The sequence below is a fragment of the Lampetra planeri genome, unplaced genomic scaffold (genome assembly GCF_965212315.1).
Source record: "Lampetra planeri unplaced genomic scaffold, kcLamPlan1.2.h2 scaffold_449, whole genome shotgun sequence".
Classification (NCBI taxonomy): Eukaryota; Metazoa; Chordata; class Hyperoartia; order Petromyzontiformes; family Petromyzontidae; genus Lampetra; species Lampetra planeri.
The window spans coordinates 2,474-28,975 of record NW_027615272.1 but is presented as its reverse complement, the minus strand read 5'-3'; the positions used below and the strand labels follow the sequence as shown (position 1 = coordinate 28,975).

At 41.5% G+C, this 26,502-nt stretch overlaps 1 protein-coding gene across 1 annotated transcript; it reads left to right on the top strand.

Moving 5' to 3' along the window:
• Positions 1-696: 696 nt before the first annotated feature.
• On the top strand, positions 697-26,502 carry LOC144741170 (nociceptin receptor-like). Its single transcript, XM_078623785.1, is given in 7 exon segments — positions 697-866; positions 14,028-14,040; positions 14,042-14,116; positions 14,684-14,866; positions 15,882-15,972; positions 25,849-26,444; positions 26,446-26,502. Coding segments are annotated over 7 exon segments (1,185 nt in total).

Below are 26,502 nucleotides of genomic sequence, written 5' to 3'. Positions count from 1 at the left end.
TTGCTTTTTGTCCCATCTGTCTTAGCTACTTTATTTACCTCTCCCTGCCAGCACTCAAAGTTTACATGTAGGTGGACGTGTGTCTGTTACCCATGTTCAAGTTGTAAGTTTTCTCCTTGATGTGAACCAGGAGGAGCGAATAAAACATGCATATGGCTTTTCAAATCACTATTAAGCCAAACAATGGAGGTTGTGGGTGGGGTCAGAACAAGCAAGATTTCAAATGTTTTGGCTGTCAAAAAAAATCTAGATCAAACTGATACAGACTGACCTGTAATTTGAACCCCTTAGTCCAAAACACAGGGTTCACAGACAACATGAAGCGCTCTGACTGCTTTTCACTAAAAATGAAACCAAGTAAATTATGAAACGGGCCTCTCCGACCTAATTTGAGTGTTATTTTCCAGGAACACCAGTCCGTCATGATGCGGTGGTGTAGAGTGATCAGGTGACATGATTGTCCTCGCTGGACGACTGCTCTCTGTCATGTTCATAACGTAACAATAAAGAGTAGTTTACAGAGCAATAGGTGAGCAGCAGCTCAAACTGATCACATTCTGCTACATCCAAATGATTTCACATGTTCTCATTTACCTCACAGGTGACATGGTTTTACAGTGAGACCATAAAATTCTTGTCCACATCTTCCTCTCTGCAGATCACAATAGCCCCCCATTCCTCGCTCCTGTTCCCGTGATGGACTTTCTGGATGACCTCCCGCTTTTCCAGAACAACTTCAGCGATGTCTATGGTGACACTGATGCCTTGCTGCCAACTGGGGTGAAGGTCACCATCGTGGTCGTTTACATGATTATCTGTGTCATCGGCTTGGTGGGGAACTTCCTGGTCATGTATGTCATCATAAGGTACGACAATTATCTCACACCTGGAAACATTAAAAATGTGATGAAATGTAAACCGTCTGATTTATTCAAGCCTGCTATTGGTCAAACTTTGTTGTCAGCCTGGTGAGGTAAAAACGGTTGCTATAGCAATGAACAAGAAGCTCATACCACACAAAAGGCTGTTTGATCTTCTCAGCTGTTTTACATGAAGATGTGATGGAGAGTTCCATCTCCTGTGTCTGTCAGAGGTGGCACGCTTTGTCAATGCTGCTTTATTGATGCGTAAATACAAATAATGGCATTGACAGCGGCATTGGCAGTCGTACATTTTCATGACGGACTGCCCATTAACTCCAGTGGAGGTTCATGCAGTGTAAAAGCTTTGGGCTTTGTGCGTGTGTGTGCGTATGTGTGTGTGTGTGTGTGTTAGTTAGTGTGTTTTTATGAACATTAATCCTCCACAGTGTACACACACACTGTTAATCATGTTTAACCAGGAGAGTTGTGTGTGTATTTTTTTGACTTTGTAGTGTCGGTCTTCTCAGTATTAAAGTGTCCGTGGATGTTCTGAACAAAGATAATCAGAATCAACCTAATTCATTGTGAGAGTGTTATAACTGGTTAATTAAGATGAATGAAGGGCAACATGAAAGACAGACAACCATTCACACACATTCACACCGATGGGCAATACAGGGAGATTTCATACCTACCTTGTTTGGTCCAGACTTTCACATTTTTCCATTTGATCCGAACCACATTTACAAATCTGAAAGCTACCAAGGACTATGATCTGGACCAAAGCCCCAAAAGTCCACCCAAAAGATTCAGCCTGCACAAGACGAGGAAATACTGAAAGTAAACAGGGATATGTGGGACTCTCTCAGTCTCTGCTGCCATGGAGCCATGACTGCATGACCAGGACATTGATCCAAATCCAAGATAACCGTACTAGGCTCCATATTGGGAATAACGTTGCTGCTGCTGGTAGAGATGCCATAACAGTGTTGTTGTCTTCTTTGCTAAGTGGTAAACAGTGCTAACTAGCTAATTTGAGCATTTCGGTGCCACGACTACATCTTATGCATGTCTCCTTACAGCCTCAATGTCCAGTGCAGGGAGATGCAGCATACAGGAGTAATGAGGACAGAACATCAGTAGATCCTATCAATATCCAGTGATTCCACTCTTACAACATTCATTCGTAACATTCTTCTTCATGTGAATGTGTTTTGCTGTCACATTTCTGTGATCATGTGAAGCAGCAGTAGTTATCCTAGTTTCAATGGTCCCTGTCGACAAGATGCTCTGCACCGGCCCATACGGTGTATAGTCGCAGTGTCCCTGCCCACCAGAGAGGGCCAAAGATTGTACCTTTGCTGAGTCACGGCTCTTGTTCCAGTACATATATTCTCAGTCTGTCACCAAAAAAGGAGCTCTGTAGACCTATGAGTCACACACACACACACACACACACACACACACACACACATACACACACAGAGGGAATTAATCCATCTGTCTCCACACGGTTGGCATTCACTCACAGTGACCACCACCAAGTGACAAACCAGAAATCAAGGATTGCAGAGTTTCACTTTCATTTCTTTTTTCCCCATAATAACAGGACACTTTCACCATGCACATGTAAGAACGTGATCAGCCCTCAGAGCATCAGTTCATCAGTTCACTGTTTCCTTTGGGAAAGTGTATCTGTGCTGTGCAATAATTGTTAAATATTTTTACCTTCCAAAATTAGACTGATCTTAATTGCTGGGAAAAAGTACACATGCACAAACACACACACACACACACACACACACACACACACACACACACACACACACACACACACACACACACACACACACACTCCTATAAACAAATGCCAGCCACCAAGCCACCAAATTGAAGCCACCTTAACCCCCCAACTTAGAATGTGAAGCAGCCAAAATGGAATTACTGACAAGGAGCCTGTTGTCAGATCTGAACACTGTCCACACTTGTGTCTATACTTCTAGAGAAAGGGTTAGGGTTCCAGTCTTATCAGCCACAAGTGTCCCATTTTCTAATTCTATGATTTGAATGGTGAAACTCTCTTCACGTCTGGCTGCAGGGGTACAAAGACTGTGGTCATTATTCAAATATCTGTTTAAGAGGATTTTGAGCTGTTTTCAAGTGGATCTAATCAGGATCAGAAGGGTATAAGGATGATTAGTCATATGAGCATCAGTCCACGCAATATTTTTGTCTTCAGAGAGAGATCAGGTGGATGAGAGAAAAGAAAGAAGAGGCAAGGAAGTATTTTTCTCTCTGGCTTTGTTCTGAACCTAATCATTCATTTCTCTTCTTTCATCTTTGTTGTCATCTGCATTTTTACATCTCTGACGTCTCCCTCCCCTCTGTTGTTCCTCCTCTCCTCTGCTCAATCACCTACCTCTGCCCTCTCCCCTCTGCTGCTCGCTTCAGCATTTCTACCTCTCTTCTGTCATTCTTTCTTCTCTCTGCTCCACTGTTGCTCTGCTGTGGGTGGAGGCTGCGGAGCATTGTTGGACCTGATGCCGGCACAGCAGCCCTGAGCAGCATCTCACCATGATGACACACCCCATGCTGGGGTTAACAGTGTATGCAATCAAAATTGTTCTGGCCTTCTGTGAGCCATTTCCCTTAATGAGGGTCTCAGATGGTTAAACAGCCAGACCATTTCCATCATCATTGCTAATTTTGGCTGAACATGTACCCGTATCCACTTCTGATTACCTTGCTGGGCTCTTTTTTGATTTTTAAGTCAGGAGCTTTTTCAGTCCGAAATGATTAAAGGGAAAACATGTAGAAATATAGTGATGGTTTATGCGGGATAAATGAAGATGTTCCAGTCTTTAAACATCACATGTGATGCCAGCATCACAATCTGCAGCACTAGTGAAGGATTCTTTAATAATAATAATAATAATAATAATAATAATAATTAGATCTATGTCAACCGACCTATAAAATAAGTTTGTTGGTCAGAAAGACATGACATGGATGAAAAGAAGATTCTACCTTTATGGTGAATAATGAATTCATGTATGGATGGGAGGAGGGGGTGTTGGTAGAGACAAATGGGAGGAGAAGCAAGTGGAAGGAGAGAGAGAGAAGTGAAGAAGAGCGTGTGTGAAAGAGGTGCCTTGGAAACAGATAAATGAGGTGAGGGGCAAAAGATGTGAGGGTGGAACAAAAGCACAAGGGGAGTGATGAGAGAAGGTTAAAGCTCTTTAATTTTGTATTTGTTGTTCAGAGTGTTTTGGGTGGTGATGGCCGAAGAGATACAGAAGCAGCAAAGGAAAAGAAAGATATGGAGAGAATATCTTTTATGTAGCATGAAAAAAGATTCCCGGATTTGTCCCTTGATCTGACAGGCCACAAAAGACAAAGAGCTGAAAACAACATACAACTGCAGAGATAAATAGATAAACCAAGGATAATAGTGAGCAGAGTATGGGTTCTCACATCATGAATGCACCTTTATTCTGAACCTTATGGTGTTGATACCACAGATCATCGAGACCTACAAGATACATATGTGTTGATGTTGTTGTGTGAGTTAAAAAAGTTGTAGTTGAAAGTTGAAGAATTGCACCTCTACTGCCATGTCAGAGGTTCAAACAGCTAGAACCGCCATTACACCTCTGGGACCGTATGCACAGAACAGTGATGCTAAAAAGTGGCATACTGTACATACTTACTGTACAGTGTAACTGTAGGATGTCTGGCCCCAAGGACACTGGTACCTGGGACCCAGACATTAACAATTCTGTGCCCTCCTGAGTACATGAGTCACATTGCAAAGCAGCCAGGTTGTTGAGGAAGCTATAAAGGAGCTCTGTAAATGCAATCCGCTCCTCGAGTAGGAAAACAAAACATTCAAAGTTAATTTGATGCTTTCCACGTGTGGATAGAAATAAGGAGTGGAGAGAAACAAGATAACAGTGTAACTGGAGGGAGACGGATAAACAGACAAAGAATGTGAGCGACTGAATAGATGAAAAGCAGAGGAAAGGAAACATGAAGGGAAAGAGGGGAAGACTGAAGTGGACAAAGTGGACAATGATGTGAGGGGGCAGCGAGGTGATGAATGGGGAAGAGCAGGCTGGATCCCCTCGGGAGGGTGATGAGATGATTCACAGCATAACAGAGAAACTCTACAACAGCAGCTGATGGGAGAGGATGGACGCATGCAGTTGCAGTCGAAGCTGAGAACAAAGTGATTTCAAAGTGAAGATCAGTTTCCTTTGTTCTGGTTTGGAAGTGGCTGCTGGTGTTCAACCTTTATCAGAACCCGAATCACAGGTGAACCTGGAGGGCATCACATTATTTTAAAGGTGTGAAATCTCCAACTTCACCACCAGATGTCGCTTGATCCCACAAGCTGCTCCTTTAATCACCGTGCATTAAGATTATCTTATCTTATCTTAACAACCTAGACCACTTTGACACTTTCTTCCAGGTAGATTATTCTGATTAGTGTCAGGTAAATGAGCGACAGTGGCGCCCCCCACACCCCATTCAGCACATCAATAGATGACGGTTTGGACCGACTCAGACAAAACAAATCCAATCAATATGATAGAAATGTTTCAAATGATCCCCAGGAGTTAAAGATCTGAGTAGGAGATGCAAATGAATGCTAATTGCTATCAGGGCAGCTAAATTTAGCCTTGTTGCACTCGTCTACTTTCACAGTGTATTTACTAATGCATTTGATGTAAATGAGAACAGCTGCGGTTGAATTCATTCGAGTGCATGGCTGCTAATTATGATCCCAAGCTGCAATAATACACATCCTGTGTTTCTCTGGAAAGCAACAGAATTATGTATTAACTATTATTATAGTTAATACATAACAAAATATAATTCTGATACAGCAGCAAAAGAAACAGGAAGGAAGTCATATTACAGTGAGCTCAAATTAATAAAAGCAGTTTAAATGTTTTTAAATGTGAATATTATCTGGTTTCTTTGCTCCTCTGATGATGGCAAACTGATTATCTTTGGTTTGTGGTCAAAGCAATGCCTTTGGGGAGTAGTCGTTTGACATCACTTTGGGTTTTAGAATTTTAACTGGAAGTTACCATGACCTTAGCTTCAGTACTTCAGTACGCGACTCATTTGACTTGGTAAATAAACTCCTGCAGTGTTAAATCAGGAAAATCAGGAGTATGGGAGCCGTGACATACACTGCACTCAGACTTACCTGCTGCCATCATGAATAAATCAGATATATGCCATCAGTGCAGCGAACATTTCTGAACAACTGACAGCTTTCTAAACTTTTTTTTCTTGAAGTTTCCATAAGTACGATAACTTAACCTCACCTTCTAAATTTCTATTCTTATTATTCATCAAAGATATTTCTAATTTGAGTCCCATGTTGTGACATTATTTAACTGAAAAAGTAAAATGATTCTTAGGAACATTATATTATTCATTCTCCCATTCTCAGCAGCTTGTGATTTGCCAACGTTAGCAGGATTCTTCATAAACTACTGAGGTGCAAAGTTAATTTAGCATCTGCTGAGAAAGACCATTTTTTCAAACCTTATTTTGTTTGATTGCTCCAGTTTACACTCGTAAACAAATACACAGCTCTGCAGCTTTTCATGGGAAACTCTTGCCTCTGACTGTGGGCTAAATTTAGCCCAGACAACATTCTGGGATGAAATACCTCAACAGTTTTAAGAGACATGCAACCAGACATGCTGGGAGAACAGAGGTGACGTTAAAATGCGGTTTTATTGGTTTCCACACCGTGACACCTTCGCCTTCCACCACGACTCTACCGGCAATCTCAGTGCCTGAGACTCTGCTGCATGTGGCCCATGCCTCAGATGCTATGCCTGTGCAGGAGTTTTAAGGTCATGTGACAATGCACAAAATGCGTGGAGAGCAGTCGGCGGTCACACAGCAGGCCATCTGATGGCGGAGCTTTATGCCAGCCTGGCGAGCTGCTGGAACAACAGTGAATAGGTTGTCGAAAGAGGAGACACGGCCAACCTGAGTACCTGGAGCTATAGGACAGTCATTCATTATTTACTGGCTGTGGAGGACCATGCTTATGCTGCTGTGTGAGAGGAAGGTGTTGTATGCCTAAGTGCGCGATAACATGCAGCTGCTGACTATACGCCGCGGTCAATTTGGAAGATTCCACGGCCAGTCTCGTCAGTCAGTGAGGTCCAACAGGTGGTGCTGCTGCACGTTTCAGAGGTGACTCATGGCAGCTCCAGCTAGAAACACAGGGCCATTTCACGTCAGTCTCCACAGAGCAGATCACGCAAACCGGAAGTTACACACAGTGCAGCACAGAGAATACAGTCGATATAACGTACTGAAGCAGACTTCGCTCACTGCAAATGGAGCCAGTGTCAGCATTTCTGACCAATCACACAACAATTCACACACAAGTTCTGCCCCCAGATGATGTGACGAGAAGCAAGAACTTTGTTCCTGCTGCCAGGGCTGGGAGAACAAAATGACGTCACTTTGTACTCGCAGCCCTGGCAGCGAGAAAAAAGTTCTCACTTCTCGCAGTGCATGAATCAGCCTTTAGGCAGAAACTGTGACAGGATGGTTGCAGGGGTTAATGACCATCTCATGGCAGGCTGCAGTCGTCCCCACACTTACCTCACGAACACGTGTGTTAATGGTTGCATTTCGATAGCGCTTTCCTTTTACCTTTTCTTTTACCTTAATGACACTCACATTTACATTCACATATAACACACATTCACGCTGGTGACACAGCATCAGCAGCGATGTGGTGTTCAACTTTAACATGGATTCTTGAGGAGTGCTGATTCTGACTAACCCCCGTCTGATTACTGGACCGCTCTATGTCCTGCCTTTAGAAAATTCTCGTTGGTTTGTCTCATCTTGTGTTGGTGGTAAAAAGGGGGTACTACAAATGGCAGTGACTTCTCCTCTGTTGTCAGTGGTTCCGTCTGTCTGTCTCTCTTTACAATTTCACTGATTCCACTGCAGGACAGTAAACAACAAGTCACACTTTCATAGTAGCTATAATGTTCACTTATGACACTTGGAGCAGACCAAAACAATCAAGAGAAAAGGAAAGTACCGTGAAGCTGATCTTGCTCTATTGTGCAGTGAATGTGGCAGGAGATCAGTTGCAAGTTTGTTTTCTTTGCAAGTCAGAAACTGCTAGTACAAGTGTAAATAGGATGTTAATCATTTTAGTAGTCTCACTTTGTGGAGCATCCATACATTGAGTGTGCAAAGTAGTAGTCCTTAATCTGACCTACCCGATTGTAAAATCAATCAAATATCAAAATCAATGGTTGAAAATATTTCTCCCCAGTCAAAATAATGATTAGTTATAGATAGATGAACACAAATACACAATGTGCTTAGAGTGCGTGGATGAGGAATGAATCCCATTCAAATTCACATGCAGCAAATTCCCCAGTGGACTTCAGGTAATATCTGTTATTGCACAAGTGTCATAATATGACACTTTATCAGTGTCAATTCCCAAGTTCTCTCTCTCTCTCTCTCTTTTATTGAGTTGAATGTAAAATATAAATATGTAAATAAAGCGCTTTTGTAAATCTCTCTCTTTCTCTCTCCCTCTCTGTGTCCACTCAGCGCTCATCAGTGCTACTCAAGCCACCTTTTTTCTTTTTTTTCTTTATCTTGAGTTTTAATGGCTTTAGAGGCTTTTGCTGTTTTTTATGACAGTGTGTGTGCATGTGTGTAACTACAGTGCATGAGATAAATGAGCCGAGCATCTTTACCTCATTTACCACCAAAGACATCTCAATCACACAACCACAAAAACGATGAGGCCCAGTGGGATTGAAAGTGGAAAGCTGCAGTGAGCGTGACCATAAGCGTAGACTTCCACTAAGCATCCATTTAGTCTCTAAATTCATGAAAATGACCAGAATCAATCATGGTTATCATTCTATGACCAATTCCAAACGATAGTCCTCTGACTGACCATCAGTGAATTGAACAATAGTGGTTCCACACTGAGTGCTAGTATGCTGCAACAGGGAGTGAGATTTCTTTTTAGTACAATAATCCTAAATGTGTCCTAGAGTAGGTGGGGCCAGAGCCGTGAGCCCCTGGACTGCCAGGCTCTTCTCAGCTTGTTGCAAAAGGTTTACCAGTGCAGTGGGTGTATACACCACACACCACCAAACACACGTTTGTCTAAATATTATATCCGTACATATTATACCCATTTCCAAAGAAGGGGATCCTTCTGGGGTCCCCATGTGGTCTTAAAAAAAACAACTCATGTAACATGCCACTCTGAGCACCGTGTACAACCCAGATTAACGCTGATTACTAGTTTAGGGGTTCCAGTGGTCAATATACCTTTTAAATTCACAGCTCACATCATTAGCTGGAGGGCCTGAAAGTCAGCACTGGTCAGCTACAATTTGAAACACATAGAGACATACATTTGTGCATTGTGTTTTGTAATTTCCAATAGTGACAGGCATTATTTATATGCATTCTTCAGACAAAGTGGGTCAGCAGCTGGTGTAAATTTTGTTCATAACGATGAAAAGATTGCAGCTACTGAAATATTGATGAATGCGTAGATTTATGTACAGTTTACACCAAGTTTCTTCGAGATCCCCCAGAAATCTGTCACGTCCCCCTAGTCAACTGGATTTCTCTCCACCTCCTTCATGGGGCGGAGATTTATGCAAGTTGCTGATTACTAGTGCCGTGCTGTCAATTGATTGATGATTGATTTGTTCATAAATTGGGATGAGGGTTTTTGGGGAGACAGCTTTTATAAAGAAATACACACAAATTTATGAATGTTTCATGAATGAGACCCATTTTGTGCGACTAGAGGTTTTGAGACAACACATGCATTTAACCATGTGCCTGAAACTATCATATACAAAAAAACACATTAAAGGCATTTATGCCATGGCCATTGTGAGCACTCTATTATGATTGGCTGGCAGCCGTGCGTTTAAACTGTTCAATGTACACGTAGTCGGGCTCATGTTTACCATTTCTGATATCCATCTCCTAAACTTTTTTTTGGTTTTAAGACACGACGTAGGGGGAAGAACTGCCTTGAAACACATGAAAACCAATTAAGCATCTCATTTCTGTTTCTTTGGCAAATGACCATGGTATAAGTGGGTTGTGTCTTTGGCAAATGCCAGTGGTATAAGCGGTGTGCGGGGCTTTAAACATAACCCGCAAACTGTTGACAGTCAAATGGTAAATAAGATACATTGTAGATTCGTATGTTTGAAAATCTGATTGTGAATCTGATTGAGATGAAGTGCCTCACCAGCCATGAACCTCACTGCATACCACTGCTTATGTCATGTTCTTGTAAATAACTAATGGAGATTAGAGTCAATGTTAGTTTTCTGTTTGGCTCAAGGATACATGTTTGTATAATCTCTGGCTCCATGCTCAGTTGAACCGTGTTTTGATCTTTGCAGAGATAATTGTAGGCTTTGTATGGCTTTCACACTGAAGAATAAAGCGGATAATGCAGAGAAAGGCATTTTGGCAATACCACTGTCACCATGGCAGCTGGCGGCCATGAATTACTATGCCTTTTCTTCAAGAGCTCTTCTATCTGAAGACTCTGAAAGGGCTTACTTACAATGTATCAAGATATTAATGGATGGTGGCACAATTCAGTGTGAAGAAACAGGAATTAGAAACAGACTGACATGATTTCTGCCCTGCCGTGTCATGATTTCTGACACAGCAGGTTGCTCTTAATCCTGAATGTAAAGTATTTTATATGTATTGTGATGGGGAGTAACTTAACATTACCTCATTTAATTACAAAAATTGTGTTGAATTGAAATACACTTACTAATGGAAATTGTAAGCAGTGACATACATCCTCTCTGGACTCCAGAGAGGATGTATGTCACTGCTTATAATTCAAATTCAAATAATCACTTGAGACACAGAGATGAACTTCACGTGTGCTTGTTGACATATGCAAATTTGCCATCATCAGATCCATTTTCCCATCACACATTGCATCTCCTACAATATGCAGAGTAGGACAAACCTAACAGGAAAAAAATGACGTGTTGTAAGATTTGAAAAGGAGTTTGATTGTGGTCACTGTTGATGATGTGTTAAAACACTGACACTTCTCAACTTTTGAAACAGTTGATTTGATTTATTACAAATTCTGAAAGCATAAGCACATGTAATTTGTTACATTTGATTGCCCCCCCCCATTGGCCTTCTTGCCAGCGTGTGTGTGTAGCAACTGCTAATTACACAAATATTGTATTTACAGGTTTTTACTGCAATTAATCATATCAAATAATTTCAAATTCCATATGGTGATACACCCCCCCCCCACACACACACCCCCACCCACCCCCCCCCCCACACACACACACTTGCGATAGCTCAAGACGACAGTGCAGAGCAGCAGTGTGTGAATAATTCAAAGTCATTATTAATATTTGAAACCAAACAGTGCAGCGGATGAAAGAGTCATCAGATTCCAGATTCAGATTCCTTTCATCACCATTCTTCCTCTCTCTTTTTTAATATAGAGAAGAAGTGAAGTTGGAGATGGTGAGGACAAGTCTGGCAGAGACTCACTTAGAGAGATGTGCCGAAAAACGAGGAAAGAGTGTGTGACTGAATGACATTAGATGAATAAAGATAACTTGTCATGCTACTTGAGGAGCGAGGTTAAAGGAACAACATTGTTCGCAAAGAAATGCAGTTACAGCGTCAATATTGCCTTTGAAATACTTAAAAACAACAATTAGAAAGAAACACGGTAACCCATTATGAGTCCTGTGTCGGCACATTTCAGTACAGGTGATACGCATTTTCTGCAGTGGAACAATACAGCACACGGGACAACCACACAAACACCGGAGCAGGAGGCAGCCACCCTTCACAGCAGTTGAAGTCAGGTGTCTTGCTCAAAGACATCTCATACCGTCCACCAATTCTACTACGGTTTGTGGGATTCCAGCAACTTGGCAACTTCCGGCCAGTGTTGGGGATCAACTGCCCATTGTAGACTTAACCTCCTGATAACAATGGATGGACAACCCACTCTTACCAATACTCTATGACAGTAATTGGGAATCGCAGTCACCCCAATTACTTCATATCAGCATAATTTCCTTGAAATAAATAAACAAAATCAATCTCCTGGGAAGTAAATCTTGACCATATCAAGCCCAATTACTCAGAATTCATCAGATTTCCATAGAAGGCTGGTCATTGTTTATTATGCAAGATGGCACAAGGGGCCATTTTTCATCTTATGAGTACTAATATTTTAAACACTTCTTGAAATATGAAACTAATTCTGTGCACAAATGTTTCTCTCAGTTTCCTGACACAAAGGCATTCACATATTCACCCTCTAACTTGGTGTGCTTTGTCACTGTTGTGAAAAAAAACAAACAGAACAACGCTGACACAACAACTTAGTCACATACTGTTTAAACAACACGCAATATTTTCATCAGTCTGCTCAAGGCCTGTCCGTCCACTCTCTACTTTCTCATCTTGTGAACTCATGATTATTTTATTTATTGTTCCAATAGAGCAGTAGAGGAACCCGAGACAGCCAGAGGACAAGAGAGCGTCAGGAAGTTCTTTACAGGAAAGATGACATAAAGAGATTGGAGTGGAAGGGTGGAAAAGGCTGTACAGTCATGAAATATTCTCTCTGAAGCCCCTGTGGCCGCCTGTAAATCTTTAAGAGGAGAGAAGTGAAGAAGGCAACAACTGTGACAGAGAAAAAGTGAAGGAGTACAAGTGAACGAGTTTAATTTAGACAGAAGTTTTTCAATGTGTTTGTAACCAGTGTCTTTACATTGACTGCAGCGAAAAACCTGATGAGAATCAAGGGATGATAGCAGGAGTAAGTAAAGGGGACAAATGGGAAATATTGTAGAAGGAGGAATTAAATTTTGATTGTTAACAGAATTTTTTATAAACATATAATTTATAAATTTATAAACATTCATATTCAAACACACATTTAATGTCTTCCTTTATTATCTAATATGAAGTTACAATAAATTCAACTCCTTTGCTCCTTACTCCTTTTCTTTAAATCTGCAGATACACTGAGTCAGGAAGGATGAGAGGCAAAAAGAGCAGGGCGATAACAAGTGAAGAGGAGGAAAGGTAATGAGAAGGATGAAGGGATAAAAGACTGAAAGACACAGATGCTGAGATGTGAGGGAATAGATGAGTGAGAGAACCTCGAAAAGAGATGGGCTGCCAAACATCATCTCAAATCGGAGATGATGGGGGGTGGGATGAGGAGAGAAAGATATAAAAAGAGGATGTGTTGATGTGGTAAAAAGGAGAAAGTGTAGAAAAAGCTGGGGGGCAAAGTGTGCGTGTAGTGTTGTGTGTGTGTGTGTGTGTGCGTTTCAACTGCAGGGAAGAAAAAACTGAGGACCAGAAGTAAAAAAGTGAAGTCACAGCAAGATATATTTGACATTGTTGCTTAATATTAACTTTATTGATATTGACAGTATTTGTATTCCTATTTACTATTACTTATTTGTAAGTGTGTGTGTCTGTAATGTACCAGTATCAAGCAGAGGAATGTTAGAGGAGAGAGGCTGGTGTAATAAAATACAGCCTTGCTGTCAGACCAGAGGTGCCCCCTCCCTCTGGTTCTATAGCCAGTTTCCCCCGAAGTGGTTTTGCCAGAAGGCCTTAGTAAGTCTCATGGTGAGAATAACGACAAATTCTGCCTTTGAGTGTGGTTGCAAATATCCCTGAAGCTTTTCTGTAGCAGTTAGTCGGTTTAGACAACAAGTAAAGGGGGATTATGATCGCTGCACATATCCTTGTCCAGCTTCCCCCAGGCATCCCTTAGGCATTCCCAATTCTCTCTTCCTAGAACACCACCAGTGGGAGGTGTCCTATCTGTAAGTCCAAATGGAGCCACCTTTCTTGTCTCCATCTTGTTCTTTGGACCCCTCATGTGTGACGTGTGAGGGTGGGTGCAGAATTATCTGGTAAAGTAAGAACTTCCTCTTCACCCTGACACACATTGTATGGTAGCAGCACTGCTGCTAATGTGAACAACGCACCCATTGACATATCCATCTCATGCTTCATCTTACCTGTGCGTCAAATTTGAACCTGTGCGTCTGTTTTATTTCACCGCAGGTACACAAAAATGAAAAACGGCCACGAACATCTACATCTTTAACCTGGCACTGGCGGATTCATTGTTCCTAGCAACTTTACCATTCCAGGTAGGATCGTTTCAACCATCTGCACACATCAAATACGTATGTGAGGAGTTCAACAAAATTTAAGCTGTTTTTTATTTTCTCACTCCCAAATGTTATGAATCAGGATCTGTTTTTATTTCCTTCTTTTCATATTGGAGTTAAAGGACACAAGCATCATGCAAGGAGATGCTGGTGGTCCCCGATGATCTATGAAGTCATGCAGGATAGTGAAAGATGATTGGGCTTATATTCACTAACACTGCAAGAGCTTATGCCACTGTTATTGTGTTATCTGACATGTTTAGATGCACTTGATCATTGACCATTGGTCCCGTGGTCTTAGTGGCTAAAGTGTTCTCATAGTCGGATTCTAGCATTAATAATTCCATGATGACTTGATGGCTGTGCACAGTGTCTCTCTCTGCTCCAGCTGGACTTGATCAACAGTTGTTGGATGGTTGTCAGCTTTAAAAGGTTCATGCTTCACTGAAGTTGTTCCACTTCACTGACTCATTCCCTGTGTAAGGATTTCTTAGCTCCCTGTTCTTCACTCACCTGTGTTCTTCCTGTGATTTCTGATTCTTCAAGGGCACTGACGTCTTTCTTGGCTTCTGGCCATTTGGAAACGCACTGTGCAAGGCGGTGGTGTCCATCGACTACTACAACATGTTCACCAGCACGTTCACCTTGACAGTGATGAGTATGGACAGATATGTGGCCGTCTGCCACCCTGTCAAAGCGCTGGACATGAGAACTCCTCACAAGGCTAAGGTAAACCATTTCATTTCAAAGTGTGAGATTCATCTCTTTTACAGCCATGACACTGCTTTAATCCTGCTGGCAGTCTGTTGACATCAGAGCAGATTCTACAGCAAGAGTCACTTTCTACTGTGGCTCAGTTGAGTGGGTCAGAGTTGGCGCTTTGCTTTGAATCTATCTATCTATATCTATATATGTGTGTGTGTGTGTGTGCGCGCGTGTGAGCAGATGGATGTGCAGATTTTAGGTTTGGAAAGAAGTCACATCATATAAATGAGATCAAACATAAATGATAGTTGACCACAGACGTGTCGCTGCGGCGTAAGATATTTTCACTTTCCAGGTAATGATGATATGTTGACATTGAGACTACTTCAGTTCAACATGAGCCAAACTGGTATTAATGAGAAGAAGAGATGACACGAACATGTTCAATGCACGTAATATGATGAAGTTAAACTGTATTGTGCCAGGAATGTGATGACTCTGCTGGACGTGTTCATGCATGTATGTGTGTGTGTGTGTGTGTACCTGTGACTTGGCAAAGACCCTTGAATCTGCACAAATTACCAGCATAGTCACACATCTTCAGAAATCCGACTTGACTGAAGCAAATGTTTTTTTTCTGTTGTACTGTCTCTGTTTTATATGGCAGCTGCAAATTTTCCATGTGGTCTTTACTCAGTATGATTACTAAACAATAATAACAGATATGTTCCATTCAGGTGTTTAGACTGAATTTCAACACAGATGATGGTTGTACAGCCGGGATGGGAACCTATCTTGCAGCGTTTAGATGTCACCCTTCTCCTACCTCACCTGAATCAATCTCTGTGTAGTTCTGCAGAGGCCTGAGACCGAGCAGCTGATTTGCATCAGGTGTGTAGGAGCAGGGAGACATCTAAAACCTGCAGGATAGGCGGCCTTAAAGGACTGGAGGTGTCCACCCTTGTTATTGAGGGTCCACACGTGTTAACTTCCTCTGTGACAGTCCATCATAATAACACATGGCCTCTTACGTCATCAGGTGGTGAATATCTGTGTGTGGGTTTTGGCTTCGGCCTTTGGCGTCCCTGCTATGGTCATAGGAAAGGTAGAGGTGGAACAAGAGCATAATAGTAAGTAATTTACACACACACACGCACACACACACACACACACACTCACACAGACATATGGACACCTGACTTGGCTGAATATTTTAATTTTGTAATTCAAACGATGCTCTGGTGATCTGCCCCTGAACGTGAGTGCATTGAAAACCAAATGTCAGACGATCGCTCTGGGTTCTGTATAGGTCTCAGCATGTCCCAGTTTTTTTTTTTATCACTTTTACAGCACAGCGTCTCACTAATGGACTGAGCACATCTCTGCATTTACTATCAGTCAAGTGCAAAGAGATTCTTTGTCTGCAAAGGGACTCATGATGTTATCACATCTCATGGTGGCTGCGTTGTTTGTGCTGTATATGGACTGAATAGGAATGTTTGTTTTGTTGTCACAGCAGTCAAATGACAGCATACTACTGAGTAATTAGCTGCCATTTAATGGACTGCAAGTGAGTATCTGTAGGCAAAAAGGAACAGAAACAATTTTAAATTCAACAAAACATATTCATACAATATCCATGACAGAGATGAACTGAATGAGAACAATATGAGTGAGTTTTATAGAAATTATGATAAAGAAATCATCTCACAAGCCAAGGACTTCCAATAAAAACAAGCTTTTCGAGGTAAATTATGTCATTTATTATTATTTATTTATATTTATTTATTATTATGTTGACTTGGAGGAATTCAAATAATAGGAAAACTATTGGAACCAGGATGCCTTAGCGACCACGGGGGAATGGTCAAAGTCCATCCACTGATGTTGGGATCTGACTACATGGTATTTGTCTCGTTCATACTGGTCAATGTTGTGCTCCAATGTGAAAAAAAGAGGGAATAAAAACGTATTCCTGGATGTCACACAGAGGACACCATTGGCCGTATGTCCTTCATAGAGAAGAAAACCCTTTTGACCATTGGAATAATAACTAGAAAAGCACTCGGAGAATGACCTCCACCTAGCAGCTCATTTCCACCCATATTGTGATTTCCACCCAATATTATCGTCCTACATTAATTTTATCTACTCTAATAAAATTGTTGATCATCAAAATATGCCTTTGTCACTAATAGTCAAATAGTTATTAAAAATCATTTGCAACCTTGTTACTAAAGTCATGCACGCTGAGCTCTATTTTTTGTTAACCCAACAGACACGCTAACCAGAGTCAGTCCACTATTGTGGAGCTATTGTGGAGTTATAAATACATATGCTGAAAATGGCCCTATCTCACAAGGAGTAATCCAGATCCAGATGATTCCAGAAAACTACCAACATTTAATCAGCTGATCCTTATCCCATTATCAGCATTTCCTGAAAACGTCATTAAATTGTTGTTGTTAAGATTTTGACTTATTTTGCTCACAGATTAACAGACAGATAAACAGACAAACACTGGTAAAAACATTATCTCCTTAGTGGAGGTAATAATAGATGCTAAATACTGCAGAATAACACTAAGGATCTTTCTGTTTTTGTTTTTGTCCTGTCTGACTTTGACCGAGTACTTGTTTAAAAGCTGTGGGGAGTGAAAGCAATTTGTTTATCTATTGTTTATTTATTTTTACTGAATGCTGTCAGTGACCGAGATGATGTCTCTGTGTCCCTGCAGGTGTCGCTGTTAGCATTAGCAACGGTTTACTTGCTTTATTGCGAAATGTGCTAAATGGCTAAACTCCCAAACAGTGATGTGGGACCTGGACAGATTATTCCATGAACTGTTGCATCCCTAAAAAAAACATTATATATTTCCATATATTTTTTGGTCAGACCTACAGACAATCATGGAAAAGGGGGTTCGTGACCCACGGACCTATTGGTTAGGAGGCAAGAGATGTGAAATGAGGCATGGACATACAAAAGCTTGCAACCATGCTGGACATTTCCATGGGTTGTCAATAGAGCATTCCAGACACAGCACTGCTGTTACTCCATTATGTACTGTACTTTTTTTCTGTGTTCCAGACCTTAGTTTTATCCATAATCAGTCCTGCAACTAGAACTTATGTTGTGATGCTGTGATGCTGCTGAAATCTCCTCTCATGAATAGTTCTCATTATGCTGTTGTAATGTAAATATCTAATTTTAGCTAACTTTATCTACTTTCTGATCTTGCACCTGACCTGACTGCATGGAATTCCCGGCATACATCGATGGGATTTTTTAGAGCATCACCTTTAGTTTAGATAATTAATGCTGCTTTGGCTTTTGTGCTCCCGTTCAAGATGTACAATTGAAACTCAATTTCCTTTTAATGACGCGTCTGTCGGCCGGCTGCACAACCGCTCCATTAAACATTAATAACTTTGATCAGTCTGATCCACATGGTACATGTGACAGGTATTCTGTGTATGCACAGTCTCCACTCTTGCTCTTTTGACACTGATCAGTCTCTATATGGTAAAGTGTATGTTTGTCCGGCAGTTTTTTTCAAGTTCCAAACATTATCTTCACGTATGTTTTCTATTTTGCTGAAAGCCAAAAACATTAGATATCTCATGGTGATATATTGTGACTCTTTAATGTTGTTGTTGTTGTTGTTTTATCATGAAAATAACTCACCTTACTCGGCCTCAGTTGGAATCAACTGTTCTGTACACTCCCTCTCGTGTTATTTTGCTTAGACATGGTTGCCCATGTGGAATAATTGGATGTTGCAATGTTACTTTCTATGATTTAAGCCATTGGTGTTTTACCTCTTCTCTCCCTAGGAGACTTTGTGGCATCTGTGGACATGGTTCAGGAGATCTATGGCTGCTATTTTTTTTTGCATTTTACATCAATCAACCTCTTCAAAACCAGACACCTTTTTCCTCACTGTTTTGTCAGTATCTTTAGATATATTGAGCTGATTGGGGTTGATTGCTCCAGTGATGCCAGAGGAAAGAGCAAAACTTCTACCTTTTCTTCCTCCTACTTGCACTTTAACACCATATTCAGTCGCCTTATTATCTGCAGTAGAAGTGATGACAGAACAGCTGACATGTTCATAATTAGCGAAGAAGAATTAAATCTCAACAGAATGTCATCTGATCTTCTATCATGTTCACATTACCTCACAGGCGGCTGAGTTCCCCAGCAAAAGAGGACATTGATGAGAAGGTGTATTAAGGCTTCACAGTGAGAACAGAGCGTTGTAATGGTGGTTATTAATCCAGACTGCATTGATGCTGTGAATGCTTCTCTCCTCATAAAACAACTTCTCTCTCTAAATCTCACCACGCGCTGTTAACCAGTGTCACATGTTACTGAATCGGTGTGGGTTGAGCTGTTGTCTGAACATGTAAATGAGCACCAAAGAGCTGTGATTGGATAAGCGACGCGATGCAAGAGATGTTGATGTGTGGAAATGGTTAAAGCTTTGTCTGAACTGATGCAAAACTGCTGTAAAAGCTCTTGCCAAAATATTAAATTATGTAGCTGCCGGCCTTTTTATCTCACCATCTCTCTGTTCCTCTCAGCCACATTGATACCTGATAGTACCTGATGGATAATGGCATCTTCTGTCTCGAGCTGAAATAGACTCGTTTCATTTTTCTTCATGTGGCTGCTCATCAGTTTGTCCTGAATGGATCCAGCTCGCTCCCTCTCTGTCTGAGTGTGTGGATCATAAATCGTCTCGCTCAGACATACATATATTTTAGTTAAGAGTGCGCACACACACACACACACACACACAGACACACACAGACACACACACATACAACCTCACAGATTTACAGCCTAATATTAGTGAGAGTGCCTTGCAGTGAAGAAAAGCCTTATAAGGTTTGGTGAGAGGACGGTGTGTCAGTTCATGAGCACAAGCTCACTGGAGTTACATCTTGTCCACTTACAAAAGACCAACAAATCCAACAAAGTTCCTCTTGTTTGAATCTGCACGTGTGTTTTGTGAAGTGATTTGTGTGAGACTGTTAGAGTGGGTGTGTCTGTGTGAGTGTGGGAGAGACTAATTGCAGAATGCACATCACCTGGAAGCTGCTACGCCTGGAGTATAAAAGAGGCAGAGGACTTGCATCTCTGACTGCGAACCTGGTGAAGACCCAGCAGTGCAACTGCCTGGCTGTGTGCTGTCCAAACACTGTTTTCTTTGTCCTTGTTGTGTGTTTCATTTTAGCTTGTTCTAAGCCTTGTGGTGAGTTTGACTCGAGTTTGTCTTTACTTGTCCTCTGTTTGAGAGGATTGTTTTTTGTTCTCTCTCCAGTCCATTGTTTTGTAAGTCTTGTTCTTTGTTAATATGTGCTTCCGTTTACCTTATTAAATACTAATTTACTTTTACTGTTTAAACTACAATGTTGTTATTCCTGATTACCCCTAAAGCTGCTCAGGATGTAACATTTTCATTTAATATCTGTTGCTGTTCATCTGTTATCACTTCTTTTCATTTCACTTCATGTTCATGTCATTCAGTTTGTTAGCTCACTGATTTCCAACCTGTTCTCAGTGTCCTTGAAGTCACTTGTTTTACAGTCATGTGAGTGCATATGCGAGGTTGATCGGTCGGTGTCGTGCTGCAGTAAAACACCAGTGCTTACAGCTGCTGTGTTGAGGCCTTTCCAGTTACTGGTGTCTTTGATTTGTGAGCATGTCTTTTTTTTTCTGCTGCAACTTCAATGAGATCAGCATGTTTTTCGCTCCATTTTCCAATCATAGGTTTCCTTTACTACACTGTTGTCTTTCATGGGCAAACACAGATGTGCCTTTTTAAGAGCTGGGAAAATTGTCATGATGCAAAAAAGCAATCCAGTCAGTAGTTTTGGTCCATGTTGCTTTCAACATGGACCACTTTCTGAAGAGGTGCTTGTCAGCTCTATGTAACACATAGGCTTGTACTCACCGCCTTGGGTATGGTGTCGATTTGATGCAGATCAATAAATCAGGCTAATAATATACGTGTACACTGTGCACAATTTCTTTTACATAAGGTAGTTGGTCACCATCACACTGTCGTCCTCTGAGATGATAAATGGCCGTTTTCTAACACGTTTTTACCTTAACTTTAAATAAACATGAACTTAATAAACATAACCTTCAGCTGCTACCAAAATGGCCCAAAATGCAGTTTTCATTGGTGGATGGATGCATGGACGGTATGTAAATGAAGGCAGGTTAACGTGAGGTTAGTGTAAGTTAAGGGTTAATGGTGGGATGAAGACCTTTTGTTGGGCTGAGGTAGGGGTGGGTTAAATGGACTGTGAGTAGAAATGTTTTATCAAGAAAAACTGTTGTTGAAAACAACACTGCACAGGAATTTTGTGCTTTTGTGCATGCAGTGTATTAGTTGCAACTTTTGACAAGTGCTGTACTGCTCCAGGAAAGTCACACTGGGCACATAATCACACAACCAAGGAAAATATACTCACACGGGCCAACTTGTGGTAGGAAGCACATGCCAACACACTGTGTCCAGCACGCATACATGTTACTTATGAACCTCACACACAGCCTGTTTATATGTGTTTGCGTATAAGTGTTTGCGTGCTGCCCTACATGTGACTCTGCAACAGGCAGACTGTGAAGTTAGAGGCCCAAATTTAATCTTGACCTTTACAACCCTCCCAAACCTGACAGGTCTTGTCCAGCAAGTCTTTTTTAAAAAAACATCGGGACCTTGTTGCCTCTGTTAAATAATGTTATTACTGTGCTTTGGTTTGTCTCAGTATGTAAAACTCATTGTGGTCAGTGTCTATCTGTTGGTGTCAATCTGTCAACATGATGACAGAAATTGTAGTTATTTATTAACCTTTACAGGTTAATAAAGGTGAAAACACTCATGAGGCCCAGGGTCTCTTTTACAAGAGGGACCTCGTTTGGGGTGTGGGTGAGCACAACAAAATGTTACTGACTACAGGACAAAACATTGTAAAACTCATCGCATGAGTGGAAATCCTGGCCCGTTTCACAAAGCAGCTTTAGAGAAACCCCTGAGTTTGTTCACCCTGAGATCAGCCTTCAAAACGATATTCCATTTATCTTCTGCAGCAAGAGGCTTTTTTTCTGGAGATATGCCTCTGCAGAAATGTGATCTGTAAACATAAGAGTTTGCTATTCGCTGTTTTGTGTTAGAATGTGTTTCAGCTGCAAAATTCAGTGAATACCGAACATTCAGTGTATACATTTACAGTACTTGAAAAATAATTTTTTTTAAAGGTCAGGCAAGAGAATTATTTAATTCAATGTTATTAATCATTGCTTCTCCAATAAGTCTGCAGCTTCAGTGTCTTTTGTGAGTTTCTGACACAATAAAGGTGGTTTCCTTAAGTGAACTATCATATGTAGCAAATGGACATTCGTTATATGATAGGAACAAGCTTTGCAAAAAAGCAGGACAGCAGAGACCATGGCTATTGCCCATAGAGAAGAATATGAGGTAGAATAGGAGGAAACGATGGCAATGACTGAAATTGTACAAGCCGGAGGAGGCGAGAAAGGGAATGAAAAGCTGTTAGGAGATGTGAGCGTGAAGGAGTGTAGGCTGGGACAATATCCACCAAAATGAAAGCAGGACACATGTTGTGTATAAAAAACGGAAAATAGCCAGAAATAAGTGCAGGATAAAGGGTGAAAAGGAACAAAAAACATAATAAATATGAAGGACAATAACAGGTGAGGAGAGCAGAGGGTCAATGAACAAAGAGGGACAATAACAGGTCTGAACCAGAGGTGAGCTTAGCAAACCGACTGAAAAGAAATAGGTAAGTCCAATGATGGAGAGCGAAACACAGTGGAAGGATTAAAAACAGATAAAAGGTTGGCAGGATGCACGGAGGATGAAGTGATGAATGAGAATCAGTTGTCATCAGAGTGATATGAAAACGAGTCAAAATACTGAAAGAAGTATTTACAAACCAGAGAACAAATGGAATTACAACAAAATCCATGTTCTCGTTTGTGTTTACCTGAGCTATGATGCGACTCATGTGGTTTGTTCCTGCTTTATTTTGAAATACATGAGGATGTTTGTGTCTGTCCGTTGACCTCATCAGGATGAAGGACATCCTTCAGCTGTTCAGTCACTTGTTTCCTGCCAGCCTGACGACATGCCCAGAGCTGTAGAAAGTGGTACCAAAGGGTCTTTACCATTAATGTCAGCAGAGATTGTGATGTGTTGGAAAATGTCTGACGTTTTCATGAATGAGGCCTCTTCATGAGTCCAGAGTGATGTCACATCTGTCCGCCACAGGAAGGACATCAACGGCTGCCTCGGCTAACTCTGTTGTTTGACTTGATCGTGATGTCGGCAAGGATTAATCTGAGATAATAATTCACAAATGACAACTCCAGTGTGGAGAGAAGCAGGGAGGACATAAAGGTCAACCATAACACCTGAAAAGGTGAGATAGTTACAAGCCATCGTGTGATTGCTACTAAAAGCCATGGAGTGATGGCAGCTTGACCTTTTCCTGCACTGCAGAGAAGCTTTAATGGAACATAAATGAGTCTGAAGTATTTCCTGCCTCCTGTGCAGATGCGGAAAACTATGACTGGATATATTTGAGTACATTTCTATTCCATGATCCCATCCAAACATGTTTAGTTTCTATGAATATGTGGCAAGGAGCAGTAAATGTGTGTGGCAAAGATGCAGTTTATCTTTGGAGATAATTGAATATCCATTAAGGGAGAGTGGTGAAGTTGGTGGTGAAGTAGTGAAGTTGTGTCTTTTTTTCTGGCTACACGACTGATTGGTGACACTATGCAGCCTCATCAATGTCTTTCCGAGGTCGGAGGCTATCCAGCTGAGAACTTGAATGTTGCCAGTTTGTTACGGAGCCTAGCTCTTGTCTTGTGACTTAGTACTATGTGTTCCCAGCGGTTTAGTTTTGCTGTTCCTAGCGACCCCAGTTGGTGCTATGTAGGCAAAGAGAGACAAAACAAAGAGAAGGCCAAAGGGGAGTCCCGACCTGACTCTTATAATGACCTGAAAATAATGACCGAATTTAAGGGAGAATCAGAAGATCGTCTGCAGCTGTTGCTTAAAAAATGTTACAATGTCATTATGCTTTTGTTTTAATACACGTTTTTGTAATGAGTGCACTTCTATTGCAGATGACAAAGTTTGAAGTTATAGTGACATCATCGAGTCTGGTGTGAATATATTAGCAAGTTTCAATTTTCTTAGCTCCTGATGGATTGATGCAACAAAAAAGAACTGAAATCATCATGGTGATATTAAATGCAGAAACTATACAGACCATTGTTTTCTCTCAGGTTGTTCAGTAAAGGTGTGTACTGGTATAGTAACCAGTTGCTCCAGTTCACACAGAAATTTCCAGAAATGTGTCATAAGATGACGACGAGAACAGTTGATGGTCCAAACGGTCAGTGCAACACAGACTCAGAGACTTGTGGATACAGTCATTCCTTCACAAAAAGCTGTTTGGTCTCACTTCCAATAGAATGATGATAAGAGCACAGGATGTTTCTTCAGCAGTGAACAACATATTCATTCTCTCCAACATACTGTTAGAAATGAGGGAGTGCTGACATCAAAAGCACCTGACCAGACTGGACATGGAGTTGCTGGAAGATATGTTCCCATCAGTATAGTAATACAAAACAGTCGCATGTTCCTTGGTGTTGTACTTTGGAGGGTAAGGACCTTCATTTCTGTGACTAATCCTTGCTGAACCAGACAGCATCTCTTTTCTGTGAACCCACTAAACAACATGAACGTCAAGCCAGTTTCCATCCACATTGTGTTTTTCAATCAGGGGGTTGTAGTGTGGCAGTGATCCAGCTGTTTGCAATGGCCCCTATTTTCGCTGTGGACACCCACACACTATAAATTGTGTGCACTCTGAGTGCTGCAGATAAAAGTGATAAAAGGATCAAAGCTCCAGATGGAATAATGGATGACATATTTTTCTCTCAACACTTCTTGTTTGTTTGATGTGGCCTCACTCCATCTATTTGTAGAATTTGTTTGCCGGTGTGTTCATTCACAAAAGTTTTAGAACACCCCAACTTTTCCAGAATTTTATTGAAAATGATGTGGTTGCAGATTCTCATGACAAGAACAAATAAACAATTGAAGTTAGAAAAGAAGTCATGGAATTAATTTAGAAAACAAAATATAGTTTAAACTTTTGACTCTTCAAAAGTAGCCACATTTAGATTCAACAACTGAACACACTCACGGCATTCTTTCGAGAATGGAAATCAAATATTCTTCAAAAAGTTCTTCCCAACTCTGTCGCAGTCTGTTTGGAGCACTAGGTTGCTTTGCTTTCACTCTCCTGTCCACTTCATCCCAAACCAGCTCAATGGGGTTTAAATCTGCTGCTGGCCATTCCATATTTTCAAGCTTAGCATTTTGTTCTTTTTACTTAAGGTAGTTCTGGCATAGCTTGGACTTATGTTTTGGGTCTTTATCTTGCTGTCGGATGAAACCCCTGACCAGCTAGGCACACCCCAGAGGGTACTGCATGGCGCTGTGGTTCAGGGTGCCTTTCACTTTGTCACCGACCCTGGATCCAGCAAAACAGAGGGTCTGTTCCATCAAACTTCCTCCTCCATGTTTGACAATTGATGTCACAACACTGTATATCACAGTATATCATTCAACTGAATGGCAGTGTGTCCAGCTGAGTGGTTCTGTGTGTACACACACAAACACACATATATTTACATGACATTGTTTAAGTGCAACTTTATGCTTCACATCTCTAAAAAACTGAGACTAGGTAATCTGACCAAGTGTCCTTGTCCTGTAGAATTGACTACCGTCGTTACTTACATGTATGAGGTATAATCATTTTCGCTTATGAGTATCCACCTACAAGGAATGCTTCTCATGCCAAAACATGCTAGAATCACTGTCTCACCTTTCTCGCCACATGTTTAACCCACTTGTTATTTTTCTTCTTCACTCCATCTAGGCGTTGAGTGCATCGTGGTTTTGCCTGAACCGAGGAGCCACTGGGATCCTGTCTTTGGTACCTGTGTCTTTCTCTTCTCCTTTCTCATCCCTGTGGCGATCATCAGCATCTGCTACAGCTTGATGGTCAAACGCCTGCGCAATGTTCGTATCCTCTCCGGCTCCAAGGAAAAGGACCGCAACCTCCGCCGCATCACCAGAATGGTACTGGTGGTGGTGGCAGTATTTGTTGTGTGCTGGACCCCCATCCAGATCATGGTCCTGGCTCAGTCGTTGGGCTTCAACCTCAGCAGCTTGTTCACACTGGTCTTAATGCACTTTTGCATCGCGCTGGGTTACGTCAACAGCAGCCTGAATCCAGTTCTCTATGCCTTCCTCGATGAGAACTTCAAGCGCTGCTTCCGAGAGTTTTGCCACCCTTCGCCATTCCGCCTCGACACACAGCAGTCAGGCCGCATGAGGAGCATTGCCAGAGAGGTCGCGGCAGCCTACAGTTGCAAGGCGGGTGATGGTGGAGGGCCTGGGGGGGGGACACCTAATCCCGCATGACTAGGCGTGGAGCTGCCCTTGGTGGGAGTAGACCCCCCACAGAGGGGTAGAGAACCAGGGGACAGGGAACTCCAACACAGAACTGACTCAGATTACAGCTCTCTAG